The 19,140-nt window shown below is 35.7% G+C and overlaps 2 protein-coding genes and 1 long non-coding RNA gene across 20 annotated transcripts; 2 read left to right on the top strand and 1 right to left on the bottom strand.

Annotated features, from left to right (window-relative positions):
• Positions 1–4: 4 nt before the first annotated feature.
• LOC7489637 (uncharacterized) lies at positions 5–2,681 on the top strand. The gene is made up of 2 exons (XM_002316314.4): positions 5–166; positions 1,827–2,681. Exons 1-2 carry the CDS (start codon positions 88–90, stop codon positions 2,474–2,476), a joined length of 729 nt encoding a protein of 242 aa, XP_002316350.1. The 5' UTR covers positions 5–87; the 3' UTR covers positions 2,477–2,681.
• Positions 2,682–3,739: 1,058 nt separating this feature from the next.
• On the bottom strand, positions 3,740–18,613 carry LOC18109220 (elongation factor 1-alpha). Of its 18 annotated transcripts, none has more exons than XM_052456289.1 (5): positions 18,458–18,612; positions 17,220–17,701; positions 17,013–17,090; positions 10,394–10,464; positions 3,740–4,789 (listed from the first exon to the last, which is right to left on the bottom strand). In XM_052456289.1, exons 2-5 carry the CDS (start codon positions 17,679–17,681, stop codon positions 4,051–4,053), a joined length of 1,350 nt encoding a protein of 449 aa, XP_052312249.1. In that variant the 5' UTR covers positions 17,682–17,701; positions 18,458–18,612; the 3' UTR covers positions 3,740–4,050. The 18 variants fall into 18 exon arrangements, with proteins under 18 accessions (XP_052312249.1, XP_052312246.1, XP_052312245.1 ...); XM_052456286.1 differs by lacking the exons at positions 10,394–10,464; positions 17,013–17,090 and adding exons at positions 10,508–10,542; positions 10,670–10,880 and having other exon boundaries at positions 3,740–4,903; positions 17,431–17,701; XM_052456285.1 differs by lacking the exons at positions 10,394–10,464; positions 17,013–17,090 and adding exons at positions 10,508–10,542; positions 10,670–11,034 and having other exon boundaries at positions 3,740–4,903; positions 17,585–17,701.
• LOC127905836 (uncharacterized) lies at positions 9,796–16,721 on the top strand. The gene is made up of 2 exons (XR_008060292.1): positions 9,796–9,946; positions 16,495–16,721. It is a non-coding gene; the product is annotated as an uncharacterized LOC127905836 (long non-coding RNA).
• Positions 18,614–19,140: the final 527 nt, after the last annotated feature.

The raw sequence follows: 19,140 nt of genomic DNA, 5'->3' as shown, positions 1-19,140 counted from the left end.
CCTCCAAGTCCAAACCAAACCCTTGGATATTTACACTCACGAAGGGAGTCCTGCGGGAATCAAGAAACTCAAAGGAAGCCCAAAGAAATGGCGAGAGGAGCGGCTCTTCTTCATTTGCTTCGATCTCAAAGCAAACAGCTCTCAACCATCAGAAACTTCCACTCAGGTTTCTCTCTTCATTTCCTTTTCCCTATATACCTGGCTTTCATTTTACAATCTCATTTTTACTTCAAAGAGCACAAACCAGTAACTAACTTAAAAGTCACGATGCAATATCTGATTTTTGATTGGAGAAGAAACCAGGTTGTTTCATTTCTGTGGGGGGATTTGTTCTAGAGTGAATAAAGCTGGAATCTTTAGCACATACAAGGGTTTAAATTTTCAAAAGCATAAAGATTTAGAATTGGAAGAGTGTAAGAGACCCTTAATTGTTTTTGTGCTCTTAGAGGTTCTGTTGAATTAAGAGGGAGGGGCTGGCTTATGTATATAATCTAGTGAAAAGGTTTCAACTCTGTTGAATCAAGCCGTTCAATAAAGATTTAGGATCGACCAGTCTTCAGCTTCTTGAGTATCCTCAATATCCGAGCATATGTGAACTATATGCACTTTTGAATAGTTTGATGTTGTTGGGGTAATGAATACTTGATACGTTGGAAGCTAGGAATGTATGTAGCTCAATGCCTGTTCTTCTGTGTTTTGAACTTATTAAGCCGTTAATATAAAGATTTAGGATCAACCAGTTCACATGAATTAAATTTGTTGTATTTTGTTTTAAGACGGTCCTTTTTCAACCGTGTTTTTGTGAATCTTTCCCTCTGCACCATATTGCTTTGCTGCAATTTCTGTTCTGTGCTGCCTAGACTGAAATATATGCCTGGACTTATTTACAGTTTGGACTTAAAAGATCATATTTAATTTTGCTTACGGGGACACTTTCTTGAATCAGCTAGTGTGTTTGTCGATCTTTGTATGTAATATCCCTTGTCTCTTAAATGGTTTCATTGAACAACGTCAGGAACTTTAAAGTCATTTGCTTTTTGCTGCTTTTATGTTGAAATTCTCATTTGAAAACATGAGGTCACTTCTGTGAAATTAAATTGTTTTTGGGCAAAGCTGGTCACTGGCTAAGTTCAGTTGTTCATGGATATGGTTCAAGTCAAAATGTTGTGCCCTATAGCTTGTGATGGACTATATGGCTGAAGGTATCATCTGTTTAGATGAATTCTAGAAGTACCACTGGCTGTCACTTACATTTTATTTTTAGCTCCTTTTTACGTGATTTCAATAAGAGAATGAACTTCTTAGGCGTTGTCTTAGAACTTTCTACCAATGCCATAGTGTCTAAACGAATCGGACTTGACAAATTGCTCACTGTCTTAGACTCTGTATTTCAATTCAGTAGCACCTGCTATTACAGGATTCATAACGTGATCATTGATTTCCCTTTGATAATTCCATGCCCCATGGCAATTTCTATTATGTGTATCTGAACCTGTTATTGGAATATGCTATGATCTATGTTCAATTTTTCTCTTTACTCGGGTTCATTTATACATATTTTATTTGTTGCTGATCATGACAAGTCATATTTTAGAGTCAGCCTATTGATTTGTGTCAGGAAGGTTCTTATTATGAGTCGAATGCAGATTATTCTTTCTGAAGTTGCTTGATTATGTTTTAGTATTATCTGTTACGTAGTAATGTCTGCTTCTGTTTGGAGAGGCTAATCAATAGATGAGAAAGCATATCTACAAAGTTCTTGGGAGCATTTCTTAAATAGCCACTACTCTATGTGTTCTTATTGTCATTGTTTTTCTCTCTTTTAGGCTATCATCCTTGTCGGTTTGGCACATGGCCACACGATCAGTGTGCCAAACTCAACTTCAACCATGCCAGTCTCACTGCTACTCAGAAAAGATGGGCATCTCGAGCTACAACAACAAAAGATGACAATAAGATCAGCATTGGACCACGCCGAGGGAAGGAAGCAGGAGAAGATGAAAAAGAAACTGGGGTGGTGTATTATGGTCCAATCACATCCACCATCAAGAAAGTAAAAATGCTCTCTCTTTCAACATGCTGTCTGTCTGTATCCTTGGGTCCGGTTGTAACTTTTATGACATCTCAAGATACAAATGTCATCCTGAAGGGGGCAGTTGCATCTTCTGTTATATTCTTCAGTGCTTCAACCACTGCTGCTCTGCACTGGTTTGTTAGCCCCTACATTCACAAGCTTAGATGGCAGCCCGGCTCAGATAGTTTTGAAGTGGAGATGATGTCCTGGTTAGCAACCTACATTCCAAAGACTATCAAATTTGCTGATATCCGGCTTCCAGAAACCAACAGGCCCTTTGTGACTTTTAAGGCGAACGGAAATTTCTACTTCGTTGATTCAGAGCACTGTCATAACAAGGCATTGTTGAATAGACTAACCCCACAGAAATCAGCTCACGAGTCTGCTTTCAAAAATTTGTGATTGGAAAATTCTGCAAGGTTTCCCTGAGTACGGTATGACCTGATTTTACTTCATGGTTTGTGATAAGCTCTGGCCTGGTTTTGAGCCAATGGGCATTTTCCCCCCCCTAGCCTTTTCTACTTATCGAGACAATGTTTTCTAGAGTAGGAAACGAATCAATATTTGAATTTTGATGTTTAATGTCATGGATAAGCTTACACTTGAAGTTTTATCTTGGGTAAGGGGAGGAGCCAAAAGGCTCAATACAAGCTAGCAATATATATGCAATCACGTGGAGTGTCTATCCCATTTTAGCTCTAATTAAGTGATGTACAGGAAGTACCAGAATGAAGCAAACCATATATATATATATATATATATATATATATATGTATATCCCCTGCCAATAACGAAGCAAGCCTCCTGCACCTAAAATTCCAAGTTTTCCTCTGCTCAACCATCCATGTTAAGTTCAACCGACCTTGGGAGGGTGGATTCCAAGCAATTTGCCTTTCCTCCCCAGCAACGTGGGGTTCGGTGAAGCATGCTTTATTCCAGGTTGCTTTAATTTCTTTGATAGAATGAGAAATGAAATTTCAGTAAAAATTATTACTGGTAAAGAAACAGAGAGGAAATTAAATGGATTATTTTGGTGAGTGGCATTGGGATTGAATAGCCCTCAACTACACCACCTCCTCCTGCGATGCACTGATCATCGTTTTCTTTGCCAGTTTGAGACACTGTGAAGTTGGGACCTAAACGATTCTCTAGGCAATTTGAAAAACTCAAGCCTTTCTACTCTCACCGGTCTGCTCCACACTAACCCGGGACGAAGGCAATCTATTAGCACTTGTTCTGGTACCCACGCTGCAAGGGCACTCAAAATCAATTAATACAAGCTCGAGTTTGCATCAGGAAGGCAGGTCACACCAATTTTCTCACAACAGATTTCAAAAAGATCTCACTAAACAGTTGTGAATCCCGATTGCCTCTGCAGCTAGAGGCCTGTCCACCCAAGCTTTCGTTCCCAGCGGCCAACTGATAAATTTTGCCTGCCTTGATAAAAAAATTTACAATGACATTACAGTCATTCAGTCACCTAAGAAATGAAGCACAAAGAACAAGAAATGGGAACAGGCAATCGTCTTAATCCTCGTGGAGGTTTCGTCTAAATTGCAGTTCAAACCTTGAGAGACAGGCAATAGAAAAAACATTCAGAATATCACTCTTCTACAAAGGCATACGTAGAAACTAAGCAGACGAACAAAAACTCGACAAGTAAAATGGTAAAAAGTATTCAAGGGTACTTAACATAACAGCAAAATACTTAACTCCTGAGCAGAGCAAGTGAAAATAAAAACAGATTAAAATTCTCAACATGGGAGACACAACAATGACTCGGAAAAAAAATCAAGACCGAAACCACGCCACCGCCTATCAAGAACCCAGTTCTGTGAACAAAAGCCTTGCAATGAAGGTGATGACTTAAGACTACAGTTCTCATAATGAACAGATAGACATCCAAGAAATGGACCAGTAACAAGAACCCACTCTTGATTTTTATTAAAGCTTCTTAGTGCACCAACTCGCACGGTTCACTTGGCACCCTTCTTGGCAGCAGATTTGGTCACCTTAGCACCAGAGGGATCCTTCTTCTCCACGCTCTTGATAACTCCCACAGCAACGGTCTGGCGCATGTCCCTCACAGCAAAACGACCAAGTGGAGGATACGCTGAGAAAGTCTCCACCACCATGGGCTTGGTGGGAATCATCTTGATCATACCAGCATCACCGTTCTTCAGGAACTTGGGCTCCTTCTCCAGTTCCTTACCAGACCGCCTGTCAATCTTGGTGAGGATCTCAGCAAACTTCACAGCAATGTGACAGGTGTGGCAGTCAAGGACTGGAGCGTAACCGTTTCCGATCTGTCCAGGATGGTTCATGATGATAACCTGGGAGGTGAAGTTGGCAGCTTCCCTCGCAGGATCGTCCTTGGAGTTTGAGGCCACAAAACCACGCTTCAGATCCTTAACAGCTACATTCTTAACATTGAACCCGACATTGTCACCAGGAAGAGCCTCTAGGAGAGCCTCGTGGTGCATCTCAACAGACTTCACTTCAGTACTCAGTCCAGTTGGACCGAATGTGACAACCATGCCGGGCTTGATGACACCAGTTTCAACACGACCCACTGGGACAGTTCCGATACCACCAATCTTGTACACATCCTGAAGTGGGAGACGGAGGGGCTTGTCTGAGGGCCTCTTGGGCTCCTGGATCTGGTCAAGGGCATCCAGGAGTGTTGGGCCCTTGTACCAGTCAAGGTTGGTGGACCTCTCAATCATGTTGTCACCCTCAAATCCAGAGATTGGGACAAAGGGAATCTTGTCAGGGTTGTAACCAACCTTCTTCAAGTAGGAGGACACTTCCTTGACAATTTCATCATACCTTGCCTTGGAGTATTTTGGAGTGGTGGCATCCATCTTTTCCAGAAAGAACCAGCAAACATCAGTAGAAAGCAAAAAACAACTTAACTACAAGCAGGCAACAGGTAAGAATTCGATGAAATATTAACCACCCAGTTAACTTGAAGGAAGAAAAAATAAATATACCTTGTTACAACAGCATATCATTTGCTTCACACCGAGGGTAAAAGCAAGAAGAGCGTGCTCACGGGTCTGGCCATCCTTGGAGATACCAGCTTCGAAACCACCAGTGGTGGAATCAATGATAAGCACGGCACAGTCAGCCTGGGAAGTCCCAGTAATCATGTTCTTGATAAAGTCACGATGTCCAGGGGCATCAATGACAGTGCAGTAGTACCTGGTGGTCTCAAACTTCCACAGGGCAATATCAATGGTGATACCACGCTCGCGCTCAGCCTTGAGCTTGTCGAGCACCCAGGCATACTTGAATGACCTCTTGTTCATCTCAGCAGCTTCCTTCTCGAACCTCTCAATGACACGCTTGTCAATACCTCCAAGCTTGTAGATCAAGTGGCCAGTGGTGGTTGACTTTCCAGAGTCCACATGGCCAATGACCACGATGTTGATGTGAGTCTTCTCTTTACCCATTATGAAATCTTAGTTTTGAGCTGCAATACATAAAAGTCTAAAATTTAAAAACAAAATACTAGAACACTGAAAATCACTTCTTAAACATTCAACTAGATCTAGTTGAAGTGTCCAGAACAATAACAAATCCACCATGGCATGTCCAATCCAACTTCAATACATCACGATTTCTGAGATATTTTAACACAGCATAACATTCTGTTCTAACATAAAAAATCACGTACAAAAGATAATCTGTATAAATATTCAATATGATTAATCAATCTAGTTACATCATTATCAGTTAATTTGAGTGGCAATTCTTACATTCAGATTAATCACAATAATATCAAATCAACAACTAGAGAGAACATAGAATAAGTTTAAGAGTTCTTTTCAGTACCAAAACCAACAAAGAGGAAATCAAAACAAAATAATTTACTATCTTATTATATCTGTATAACAATTAAAAAAAAAAACTTCCCCTGCAAAAAAAAATAATAATCTAAAAGACCTGTGTATAAAATCTTAAAAGAAAGTAAAAAGGCACTAAAAACTAGATCCAAGGCTTGCTCTCAAAACAAAATTGGATTAAAAGCTAATAAATCTGATTGAAATCACAAAGCAATCAAAGACTTCATACGAATAAGAATACCAGTCATTAACTAGATAACCACAGTGATTTCCAATTAGAGATAAAGACAGGAGTGAGACGAAGAGGCGATAGTGAATCGAACCTGTTAAACTCTAGCCGCGAGCGAGGAGGAGGAGGGTATGAGGGACTTCTTGATAGGGTTTGTGGATATATTTATATCACCCTGCTGGTATTTTGGTTTCCTAAAATGTCCTCATTTTGAGGTTAGAATCGCCATCATGTCCTCATACCTACTCTGTTTTATTATATGGAATCCGCTTACTTGGTGATCAAGACCTTAAACTGTTTTTAAATGAAATGAAATTTGGTCCCATTTTTATTCTCTGAAGGTTGCCAAGTCACTTCCCGCTGAGGGAGATTTCATGATAATAATTAACTAAATAAAATGACTAAAAAGAGTAGCTCCAAATAAAATCAACTCTAAACAAAGCAACGACTTTGGGATGTTCCATGAATTTTATTGAACCGAGGGCATAAGCTAAAAGGAAAAGATAAAACAAATTTAAATTTCATCCGTTATTTTTATAATTTCAAGAGAGTACTTATTTTTAAGTTGAAGACTATATATATATATATATATATATATATATATATATATATATATATATATATATATATATATGTTTATCAAAAAAGCTAAAATTTATTTAATATATTTTTATGCATAAAAAAGATTTAATAAATAGTTATATTAATATCAAATGTTTTTTCCTATCGAAGCATGTATATGAAAAAAATACTATATTTATATTATTTAAAAAACTATATTACCAATTTGACTTTACCGAATAGTTTTTTTTTTAAATATATTTTAAAGTTGACTTTTCACATACCAGAAATTTTTATATTTTTAAAACTCTCGGATACTAAAAGATTTTGAATTTTTTTATTATTTTAATATTAAAAATAAATTTTAAAAAATAAAAAATATATATTATTGTAATATATTTCTAAAAAAAAAAAAACCTACGTGATGATGGTCTATAAATGTTTAGTCTATATCTTAGTGAAATGCCTTCTTGAATCTACATGACAAAGCCCAAATTTAACAGAACATGAAAGACAACGCTTGATAGAAACAAGAACTGGTGCTTCACAGCGAAGACCATGACGGCTACCTGTATTGGCCCAAGGTAAATTAAATTGACAACAAGAGGCAGCGCATTTCAACGCATTCAAAATAGTAAAAAATACTAGTTACATCACCAGCAATTTATTTGCATAAAAAATATCAAAAAAATATAAAATTTAAAAATATTAGGTTTTTTTACAAAGTTATATCCAAGAGTCTTGAGTTTAACTGTAATGTCTGACCCAAGAGTAATATTTATAATATTAATAATAACATTAAACTTGCATAACCCAAGTTTAAGTGGATCTGACTGCAATACCAGAGCCAATAGTTTTGGATGTGGGTCTGGCTGCAAGATCGTGTCATAAAAGTGTGATAATTAAATAGATTAATTAAAAAAACAAATAAAAAAACCAACAGAAAAAAAAAACTAAAGAAAAAAAAGAAAAAAAAATCTGAATTAACTGGGTTAACCCTTCAAACCAGGTTAACCCGTCAAACCTTGAATTCGTGTCGTGAAAGTTTGATAACTAAATAGAAAAAAATATTTGACGGGTTAACATGGAATTAACTGGGCTAACCCGTCAAACCCGGAATCCGTGTAATGAAAGTTTGATAACTAAATAGAAAAAAATTGAACATTAACAAACTAAATTAAACGAAAAAAATTAATTAAAAAGAAAAAAAAACAAAAAGACATCAGTCTTTTCACCGTGGACTGCACTGTGCAGTCCACAGTCAAAGGCATAAAAACAAAAAGAAAAAAAAACTAAAGGCATCAGTCGATAACTAAATAGAAAAAAATTTAATATTGATGAACTAAATTTAAAAAAAATTAAATAAAAAGAAAAATAAAAGAAAAAAAACTTATAAGAAGAAAAAAACTAATGAAGAAAAAGAAAAAAAAATTAAATTAACTTGGTTAACCCGTCAAACCTGAGATCCGTGTCATGAAAGTCCGATAACTAAATAGAAAAACATTTAATATCAACAAACTAAATAATAAAAAATTAATTAAAAAGAAAAAAAGAAGGCATCAACCTTTTCATCATGGACTGCACTGTGTAGTCCACCGTGAAAGACATAAAAAAAAGAAAAAACTAAAGACATACAATATTAAAAGATGAAATCGGAAGAACAAAACTAATGAAGAAAAAGAAAAAAAATCTGAATCAACTGGGTTAACCCGCCAAATCATGTTAACCCGTCAAACCTGAGATTCGTGTCATGAAAGTGTGATAACTAAATGGAAAAAAGATTTAATATTAATGAAATAAATTAAAAAAAAAAGATTAATTAAAAAGAAAAAAAACTAATGAAGAAAAATAAAAAAATCTTAATTAACTGGGTTAACCTTTCAAACCAGGTTAACCCATTAAACTTGGAATTCGCGTCATGAAAGTCTGATAACTAAATAGAAAAAAAAAATTGACGAGTTAACCCAGAATTAACTGGGTTAACCCGTCAAGCCCGAGATACATGTCATGAAAGTCTGATAATTAAATAGAAAGAAATTTAACATTAACAAACTAAACTAAACGAAAAAAATTAATTAAAAAGAAAAAAAAAATCTGGTTAACTCTTCAAATCAGGTTAACCTGTCAAACCCGGGATCCGTGTCATGAAAGTTTGATAACTAAATAAAAAAATTAACATTAATAAACTAAATTAAACAAAAAAAAATTCATTAAAAGAAAGAAACGCAAAAAAAAAAGCAAAAAAAAAACCCATAAAGGTATAAAAAATTAAAAAAAATTTAAAAAAAAAAAAATAACTCGTTTCATTGTGGACTACACCATGTGAAACACTAAGCAGTTTTAGTATATGTTATAATAATTATAATAATAATAATATAGTTATAATTATTTGTCCACCAAGGCTTGATGTATTTGTTCATTCAAGTTTTTGCTCTTCAAGAACCAAAAACAGAGGGCAGAAGTGAGAGGAGACAAAGTTGAAAAAATAAACGTGGTGGACATCCATCAACTCTTTTTAAGCAACAGAAAGAAAAAGAGCTTTAAAACAAAAAACACTATTAAAATCTACAGTAAAAATAGAGTAAATATACAGTGTTTTCAAGAGCTATTTTAGTTTTTTTTAACAGGAAAGAGATCGACAAGTTTACGACAACTGAATATAAGCAGACAGAAAGGAAAGGGTATAAAACTAGAAAGAAGGCTGAATATATGAGCAGGCGGGCACAAATGTAAATTCAACGCCCATAAACAAAAACATGACATGGAGATCTTAGTGTCCAAATGCTCGAGACCTAAATTTCACGAGCCGATAATGAATCTAGAAACATAATCCAATCTCCAAAATTTTAGAACAAGATTCCACAAAATAAAACTACAATTCTCATGACACAGCTCAGGGACAATTAACAAAAAAACAAACCAGTAATTGCACAACACAATGATTACTTGGCACCCTTCTTGGCAGCAGATTTGGTCACCTTGGCACCAGAGGGATCCTTCTTCTCCACGCTCTTGATAACTCCCACAGCAACGGTCTGGCGCATGTCCCTCACAGCAAAACGACCAAGTGGAGGATACGCTGAGAAAGTCTCCACCACCATGGGCTTGGTGGGAATCATCTTGATCATACCAGCATCACCGTTCTTCAGGAACTTGGGCTCCTTCTCCAGTTCCTTACCAGACCGCCTGTCAATCTTGGTGAGGATCTCAGCAAACTTCACAGCAATGTGACAGGTGTGGCAGTCAAGGACTGGAGCGTAACCGTTTCCGATCTGTCCAGGATGGTTCATGATGATAACTTGGGAGGTGAAGTTGGCAGCTTCCCTCGCAGGATCATCCTTGGAGTTTGAGGCCACAAAACCACGCTTCAGATCCTTAACAGCTACATTCTTAACGTTGAACCCGACATTGTCACCAGGAAGAGCCTCTAGGAGAGCCTCGTGGTGCATCTCAACAGACTTGACTTCAGTACTCAGTCCAGTTGGACCGAATGTCACAACCATGCCGGGCTTGATGACACCAGTTTCAACACGACCCACTGGGACAGTTCCGATTCCACCAATCTTGTACACATCCTGAAGTGGGAGACGGAGGGGCTTGTCTGAGGGCCTCTTGGGCTCCTGGATCTGGTCCAGGGCATCCAGGAGTGTTGGGCCCTTGTACCAGTCAAGGTTGGTGGACCTCTCAATCATGTTGTCACCCTCAAATCCAGAGATTGGGACAAAGGGAATCTTGTCAGGGTTGTAGCCGACCTTCTTCAAGTAGGAGGACACTTCCTTGACAATTTCATCATACCTTGCCTTGGAGTACTTTGGAGTGGTGGCGTCCATCTGTTCCAAGAACCCAAGAATAAAGATAAGTAGCAAGCCAAAGATATCTTCTCAAATACACGTGACAAGACAGATCAATGCAAAATGAGTAATAAACTTAACTTGAAAGAAGAGAATAGAAATATACCTTGTTACAGCAGCAGATCATTTGCTTCACACCAAGGGTGAAGGCAAGGAGTGCGTGCTCACGGGTCTGGCCATCCTTGGAGATACCAGCTTCGAAACCACCAGTGGTGGAATCAATGATAAGCACGGCACAGTCAGCCTGGGAAGTTCCAGTAATCATGTTCTTGATAAAGTCACGATGTCCAGGGGCATCAATGACAGTGCAGTAGTACCTGGTGGTCTCAAACTTCCACAGGGCAATATCAATGGTAATTCCACGCTCGCGCTCAGCCTTGAGCTTGTCGAGCACCCAGGCATACTTGAATGACCTCTTGTTCATCTCAGCAGCTTCCTTCTCGAACCTCTCAATGACACGCTTGTCAATACCTCCAAGCTTATAAATCAAGTGGCCAGTGGTGGTCGACTTTCCAGAGTCAACATGGCCAATGACCACGATGTTGATGTGAGTCTTCTCTTTACCCATTACGAAATCTTAGTTTTGAGCTGCCATACATAAAAGTTTAAAATTTAAAAACAAAATACTAGGACACTAAAAATCACTTCTTAAACATTCAACTAGATCTAGTTGAAGTGTCCAGAACAATATCTTAGAGCTGAACTGTTACACACAAAATGAACAAAATTAAAACATAATAATTGTAGAAGGAAGTTATCCACAGAAAACAAAATTGTATATGGCATGATTTCTGCTCCAAGCAGACATAAAAATAAAAAGTCTCAAGAGCAAGAGCTTAGCACTTGTACAGTTGGACACAAATCAATACAAAATTGATGTTTAAGAAACCATCACTACAGCAAACGAAAAACTAGTTCATTTCAGGGCAGGGTATGATTCTAATGGTAAGTTAGACATGGCAGATGAAAGATAGTTCCGATGAAATTAACGATAATTAACTAATCAGTCTAATTATATTAACTTCATTTCATTTCACTGATGATTCTTAGGGCCACGCTAATCACATTCATATCAATTCAGCAACTATAAAATAAACAGTCGAATAAGAAATTTATTACTAAATACCAACAAAGAGAAACTGCTACTGAAAGTAAACAGTCAAGCAAAGAACACCTAAGCATTTCATAATCATATAAATTAGTAGCGTATTAAATCTATATAAAAAAATCAGTGACGAGATGCTGAAACCATATACATCAATTATCATGTAATAGATCTGCGTGTATAAATCTTCAAAGCAAACAAAAGGCACGAAGAAATCAAAGTAAAAATCTTGCTCGAGATAGAACAGACTAAAAGATAATTAAACGGCCCAAAAACACAAATGCTAGACAGAGCAAACTGATTTACAGTCAAATTCAATTAATGATGCGATGGAAACGAGGAGGGGGAGAGAGGCCGACCTGAAGAGAGATGCTAAAACCCTGGCCGCTGGAAAAGATAGTAAAGAGAAAGAAATGTGAGAGTGAGAAGGGAGATAGGGTTTGTAGGTATTTATTCACCTTTCTTTCCTGAAATGTCCTCGATCTGATGTCTGAATTCCCATCATGTCCTCGTACTTGCTTGGAGATCAAGAACTGCAGGTCGATTTCCTAGAAAGGGAAAATATCTTTTCAGTGATTCTGATCATATTTATTTTTGTATTTAAAAAATATTTATTTTAAAATAATATATTTTTAATATATTTAAATCATTTTGATGTACTGATTTTAAAATAATTTTTAAAAATAAAAAAATATTATTTTAATATATTTCTAAATAAAAAACATTTTGAAAAGTAACCGTAGCTACATTCTCGTAGTGAGATTGAAGTTGTTTTTTATAAAAAGAAATTAATTTGAATTAATATTTTTATATTATTTTGATATGTTAGTGTTAAAAATAAATAAATAAATAATATTATTTTAATATAATTCGAATCAAAAAATATTTTAAAAATTAATACACACAACACTCTCAAACACCCTAATTTTTTATCAGTATACAAGTGATCATCTCACAACCCACGAGTGTGAAAGCATGGAGGAAGTTTTGAAAAAATTTGAATTTTTTTTTTGTTTCAAATTAATATTTTTTTTGTGTTTTCATATCATTTTGATGTGATGATGTCAAAAATAATTTTTAAAAAATAAAAAAATATATTATTTTAATGTATTTCCGAGTAAAAAATACTTTTAAAAACAACCGTAACTACACTTCCAAATAGGCTCATACTTCTTTACTAGTTTGTTTTAAGGAAATTGTTTTTCTAAAAAGTAGTTTTCAAATTTTTTAATGATGGATTAACTCTAAAACCTTAAGTTTTCAACAAAAAGAAAAAAAAAGATCCCCCCCAAAAAAAAAAATTATTTTTCTCTTCGTAAATCTGAAAAACACTTTCCTTTAACACGTAAAATAAACCTCATGCAATTACATACACCTTCCACAAATCTCTCTTTCCACGTCCTCGTACAAAATAAACTGTTAATTAGTGTCATTAGCTAATTTGACTTTTTATCAATTTAAAAAAATATATTGAGGTTCCGAAAATGAGATTTACTTTTTTTAAAAATATTTATCAAGGTTATATTCATGTTTAAAATATTTATATTATATATATATACATCTAAATAGAATAAGGTATGTATAAATATATGATATAATAAAAAAAATATTTTTACTGTTATACTTTCAATAACTTTTTTCTGTGAGTGATCAAATAGTTATATTTAATGTTATGTAATCTTTTAAAAAAAGTTACAAGTTATTTTTTTAATTTATTTTTCATAACACTATTGAATATCAAAAATTAATTTACTTTATAATAATTTATTTTTTAATAAAAATCACTTCTCATGTTGAAATTGTTTTCCAGCTAACAAACTAAACAAGTTCATTATCTATATTATCGTTTTGAGTATAAAAACAATTTTTCAATCTATACATAAGTATTTTATAATTGTTTTTTTTATTAACATAGGTGTCCGGACCAGCTTGCGCGCATCTCGACTAATCCCACGGGCTCTAAAGTTAACTACCATGTAAACTTCCAGTGCCCATCATATTAGCAACTACATGGCTCAAACCTGAGACCACAGGGAGAGCAAACTCTTTAGTCTCAATCTCTTACCACTAGACCGCCGACTAAATAGCTATTTTTATGATTATGTTTGTTATAATTGGTGGAAGACAAAGGACACGGATGGAGATTGGTATTTATTTATTTAATTTTTTTAATATTCCATGACTATTCCAGATCTTATTGTCCATGAATATTAATATTTCTAGTTAGATTATTTTTTTATTATTATTATTGAACTAAAACTTGCTAGGTTTCTCTATTTTATTTTGTTTGGTGTATGTGAACGGGGATATAGATATTAGTTATTTGAAACATGGTGATATTGATTTTAAAAATAGAAGATTTTAAATATCCTTCAAGATTGAGCGTGTCTCTCTCTTATGTATATTCCCGGTGATCAAATGTATCGCCCTTGATTTTATCTCTAGTTTTAAAACCGGTTTGGTTTGGTGGGTTAATCTGGGATCCGACCAACCCGGTGCTAGAACCAGGCCGGGTTGAAGAAAAAACAAGAGAAGGAAAAACCCGGCGACCTGGTTGACCTAGTTAAAAATCCAGTTGCAATCCGTTGATTTTTATTTTATTTTTTTTAAATTGATCCGGGTAATCCGGTGACCCGGTCAAAATCCAGAACCCAGACCGGGTTTAAAAACTATGATTTTGCCACTTTAAAATGAAGCATGACTCGTGTTGATGAATTTTGATTTTTGTCCTGAATTAACTTTCACGCCAGTGATCTTCTCCTTTTGCTATGCAAAGTATAAATTAATTTAAGTTATTTTACTAAAAAATACAAAAAAATCAAATACTTAACACGAACGATCCTTATTGTTTTATAATTTTTTATTTATTTTTATCTCAATGATTAATTTTAGCTGTTGAAAACAAACAATTTTTGTTTTTTTGCATGCACCATATAAAAACAACTTACATGTATACAATACAGATAAAAAAAAAATGAATTATAATAATCTCATCAAAGGAAACTAAAAGTTAAAAAAATTAATTATTATTTTTAAAAAATGTTAGCCAGGCAGCTTAAGAAATAAGAGAGAGCGTTAATTAAAATTTAAATAAAAAAATCAAAATCAAGGAACTGAAACACAGATAAAAAATGAAATTTTGAGATTAAAATGTAAAATTTAAAACATAAAATCATATCAATGTAACCTAGCCAATGAAACTAAAAATAAAGTCTTACAAACAAAATGAAAAGGACTATAACCCTATTCACATGAACAAAATATAATCCACTACTCTAGAAGCATAGTGAACTTCACTATTTATTTTTTTCAATTTTTTTAGTTTATGGTATAATTATTTCAACTATTTGAACTTTAGTCTATAGTATAATTTGTTCAACTAGCTGAACAAATAGCTATCTTTATGAAAAAGAGTTGGATAATCTTTTTCGGGTCATAATTCAAGAATGTTTGCGAATATGTTAATAGTTATTTTTCAAAGTATTTTTTATTCTAAAATATATTAAAATAATTTTTTTATTTTTTAAAAATTATTTTTGATATTAACACATCAAAATAATACAAATATATAAAAAATATATTAATTTAAAAAAAAAAAAAAAAATTAACTTTTTTAAAATCACTTTCAAAACTAACGCAATGTAATACACGTCCGGCCAGATGAACATAACTATTTCCAAGCCAACTGATGGCAATCCGACACGAATGAAAAAAGAATACAATAAGGCTAAAGTTGCTGGAAACGTGATTGTAACAACGTTGCTTTAAAATTTATTTATTTATTAATTTTCATATGTAAATCTTAAAAATAATTTTTAAAAATTAAAAAAAATATTATTTTAATATATATCTCGCTCATGCAATGCAATCTAAACAAAGACTCCCACTAGCCCTGGAAGCTATTCTGGCCAGAATGAAATAGCCCGTACGGGGAACAGTCCGATGTCATTTATTTTTAATAGCATGTCCGGCAACACGGCCTGGGCATGCTTTTAAAAATATCATTTTTTAAAAATAATTTTAAATCATTAAAAAAATACTTTTTTAATACTTTTTTTTAAAAAAACCCTTCTATTGCAATGCCACTAACAAACAGGCTTCTAACAGCTTCAGGCAGCAAATTGTAAATTCACCTACAAGAAGCGGAAAAGAAGGAAGAAAATGCAGAAAACCCTGTGAAGGTTACCGGTAACAGGCCAACGACAGAGACCAAACAAAACACAACACTATTCAAGTACAATATAGAAGATGTAGAATCCTCGGTAACAAGACCTACCAGTCGCGACCAGTTCATGAAAATAGAAAAGTCTGACAAAACCTTTAACTTTTAAGACAAAAAAGCGCAGAAGATATCTAAAGATATACATCGCCACCGCCGATCAAGAACCCAATTCTGCGAACAGCCTCTTGATGAGAGTAGTGACATAAAACTACAGAGATCAAGACACATGGATAAACATCCAAGAAATTGAGAACTAAGAAGAACCAAGTCGTTATTTGTAAAATAGATTCCAGTAGCATCAACCTGCTCCGTTCACTTGCCACCCTTCTTGGCAGCAGATTTGGTCACCTTGGCACCAGAGGGTTCCTTCTTCTCCACGCTCTTGATCACACCCACAGCAACAGTCTGGCGCATGTCCCTCACAGCAAATCGACCAAGTGGAGGATACTCTGAGAAAGACTCCACCACCATGGGCTTGGTGGGAATCATCTTAATCATACCAGCATCACCATTCTTCAGGAACTTGGGCTCCTTCTCCAGTTCCTTCCCAGACCGCCTGTCAATCTTGGTGAGGATCTCAGCAAACTTCACAGCAATGTGACAGGTGTGGCAGTCAAGAACAGGGGCGTAACCGTTTCCGATCTGCCCAGGATGGTTCATGATGATAACTTGGGCGGTGAAGTTGGCAGCCTCCTTGGCAGGATCGTCCTTGGAGTTCGAGGCAACAAAACCACGCTTCAGATCCTTAACAGCTACATTCTTAACATTGAACCCGACATTGTCACCGGGAAGTGCCTCTAGGAGAGCCTCGTGGTGCATCTCAACAGACTTGACTTCAGTACTCAGTCCAGTTGGACCGAATGTGACAACCATGCCGGGCTTGATGATACCAGTTTCAACACGACCCACTGGGACAGTTCCGATACCACCAATCTTGTACACGTCCTGAAGCGGGAGACGGAGGGGCTTGTCTGAGGGCCTCTTGGGCTCCTGGATCTGGTCGAGGGCATCCAGGAGAGTTGGGCCCTTGTACCAGTCAAGGTTGGTAGATCTCTCAATCATGTTGTCACCCTCAAATCCAGAGATGGGGACAAAGGGAATCTTGTCAGGGTTGTAACCAACCTTCTTCAAGTAGGATGACACCTCCTTGACAATTTCATCATACCTTGCCTTGGAGTACTTTGGAGTTGTGGCATCCATCTGTTACAAGAACCCAAGAATAAAGATTAGCAGCCAGCCAAAGAAATCTTCTCAAATACACGTGACAAGGCAGATATCAATGCAAAATGAGCAATAAACTTAACTTGAAAGAAGAGAATAGAAATATACCTTGTTACAGCAGCAGATCATTTGCCTCACACCAAGGGTGAAGGCAAGGAGTGCGTGCTCACGAGTCTGGCCATCCTTGGAGATACCAGCTTCAAAACCACCAGTGGTGGAATCAATGATAAGCACGGCACAGTCAGCCTGGGAAGTCCCAGTAATCATGTTCTTGATAAAGTCACGATGTCCAGGGGCATCAATGACAGTGCAGTAGTACTTGGTGGTCTCGAACTTCCACAAGGCAATGTCAATGGTGATACCACGCTCGCGCTCAGCCTTGAGCTTGTCGAGCACCCAGGCATACTTGAATGACCTCTTGTTCATCTCAGCAGCTTCCTTCTCGAACCTCTCGATGACACGCTTGTCAATACCTCCAAGCTTGTAGATCAAGTGGCCAGTGGTGGTTGATTTTCCAGAGTCGACATGGCCAATGACCACAATGTTGATGTGACTCTTTTCCTTACCCATGATGATATATTAGAGCTGAACTGTTATACAAGAAGATATGAAATGTTTAAACAATCAATGGTAGAGTAAAAAATTACAAGAAGAAAGCATACTCAACATAAAGTATTAAGTCAAATCAAATTAATAGTTTCAGATTATATACAAGTGTTATTAATTAAACACCAGAAGAGAACTAAGAAATAAACAAAGGCGGTACTGGAAGAACTGTTTAGATAATAGTTATTCGTAAATACCGCATGACTGTTAAAAAATACGGCATGAAAATCTAATAACTATTATCCATAATAATTAGGGCATAAAATCGTCCCAGATTTTTTCCAGCTTCAATTTCAAAACTACAGGGTTAAAACTGCAAGCCTGTTATCTCAAATATTAACAAAATCATCGCCCAAGTAAAAGCATAAGCAATAAAAACAAACATAAAGAAATCTATATAAAACCATATTTTAATATGCCAATGAAAATAACACGGACGTATAAAACGGTATTTATCTTCGAAAAATCTTATATCACAGCGATTAATTTCTTAGATCTATCTGTCAAACAAGAACAAATTTCATGCAGCAACTTATAACACGAAATAAAAAATAATAAGAATTAAAAAAAAACTAACGAAAAAAATCCACGCAGGATACAGCTTAAAATTCTAGACTAAAGCCGAGAAATATATCACAAATCTTCGACAAATAAGTCACTAATCAGCAACTCAGTTATGTAATCTTGATCAAAACTACAACGGAAATCAAGAGAAGATAACATGTACCAGAAAATCCAACCTTACGAGAGAATGGATTAAACCCTGGCCGCGAGAGAGATGGAAGGAGGAGAGTAGCTAATGACGGATTGGAGAGATTGTAGGGTTTGATATATTTATATTACTACTAAAGTGATATTGTTTTCTTCCTAGATTACCCTCAGAATAATTTTGAATACCAAATATATCATCCTGTGACCTTTATAGCCATGTCTATGTCTGAATCGCATAGATGCACTTATTGCTAAATCCGAACTTATTATTACACTGGGGTTGTTTCACGCGCTCAAGGAATGCGTGAGAGAGCGTAGAAGTGTTGTTTGTGTCCACATTCCGGTTTAAGGATTTTGAGTGGAAATGCGTGCTGCCGAATGCAGGTAGACAACGACGTCGTGTTGTCTGCTCAGTGAAAACGAATATCTTAACATTCTCTTTTGGGCCGAAAAAAGGATTTTCTTTCACATGGGCTGGACCTGTTGCCGTGGAGATTGATGGATAAATTGTGGTAATTCCTAATAATCAATGTGGGGTAGCTTTGATGCATGTTGTCTCCTTTTTTTATTTAACCCAGTAAATAAAAAAAATAAAAATTCAATTCACTCTTAAATTCTTCTCGAACAAATTGTCATGATGAAAAGGCTAATGTGTCCAAACTTCCCTTCAACCTTTCTATATTTGTTATTTCACCTGTTTAAAATCCACTAA

This window comes from Populus trichocarpa, chromosome 10, assembly GCF_000002775.5.
Source record: "Populus trichocarpa isolate Nisqually-1 chromosome 10, P.trichocarpa_v4.1, whole genome shotgun sequence".
Classification (NCBI taxonomy): domain Eukaryota; kingdom Viridiplantae; phylum Streptophyta; class Magnoliopsida; order Malpighiales; family Salicaceae; genus Populus; species Populus trichocarpa.
This window is presented reverse-complemented; position numbering and strand designations above follow the sequence as displayed.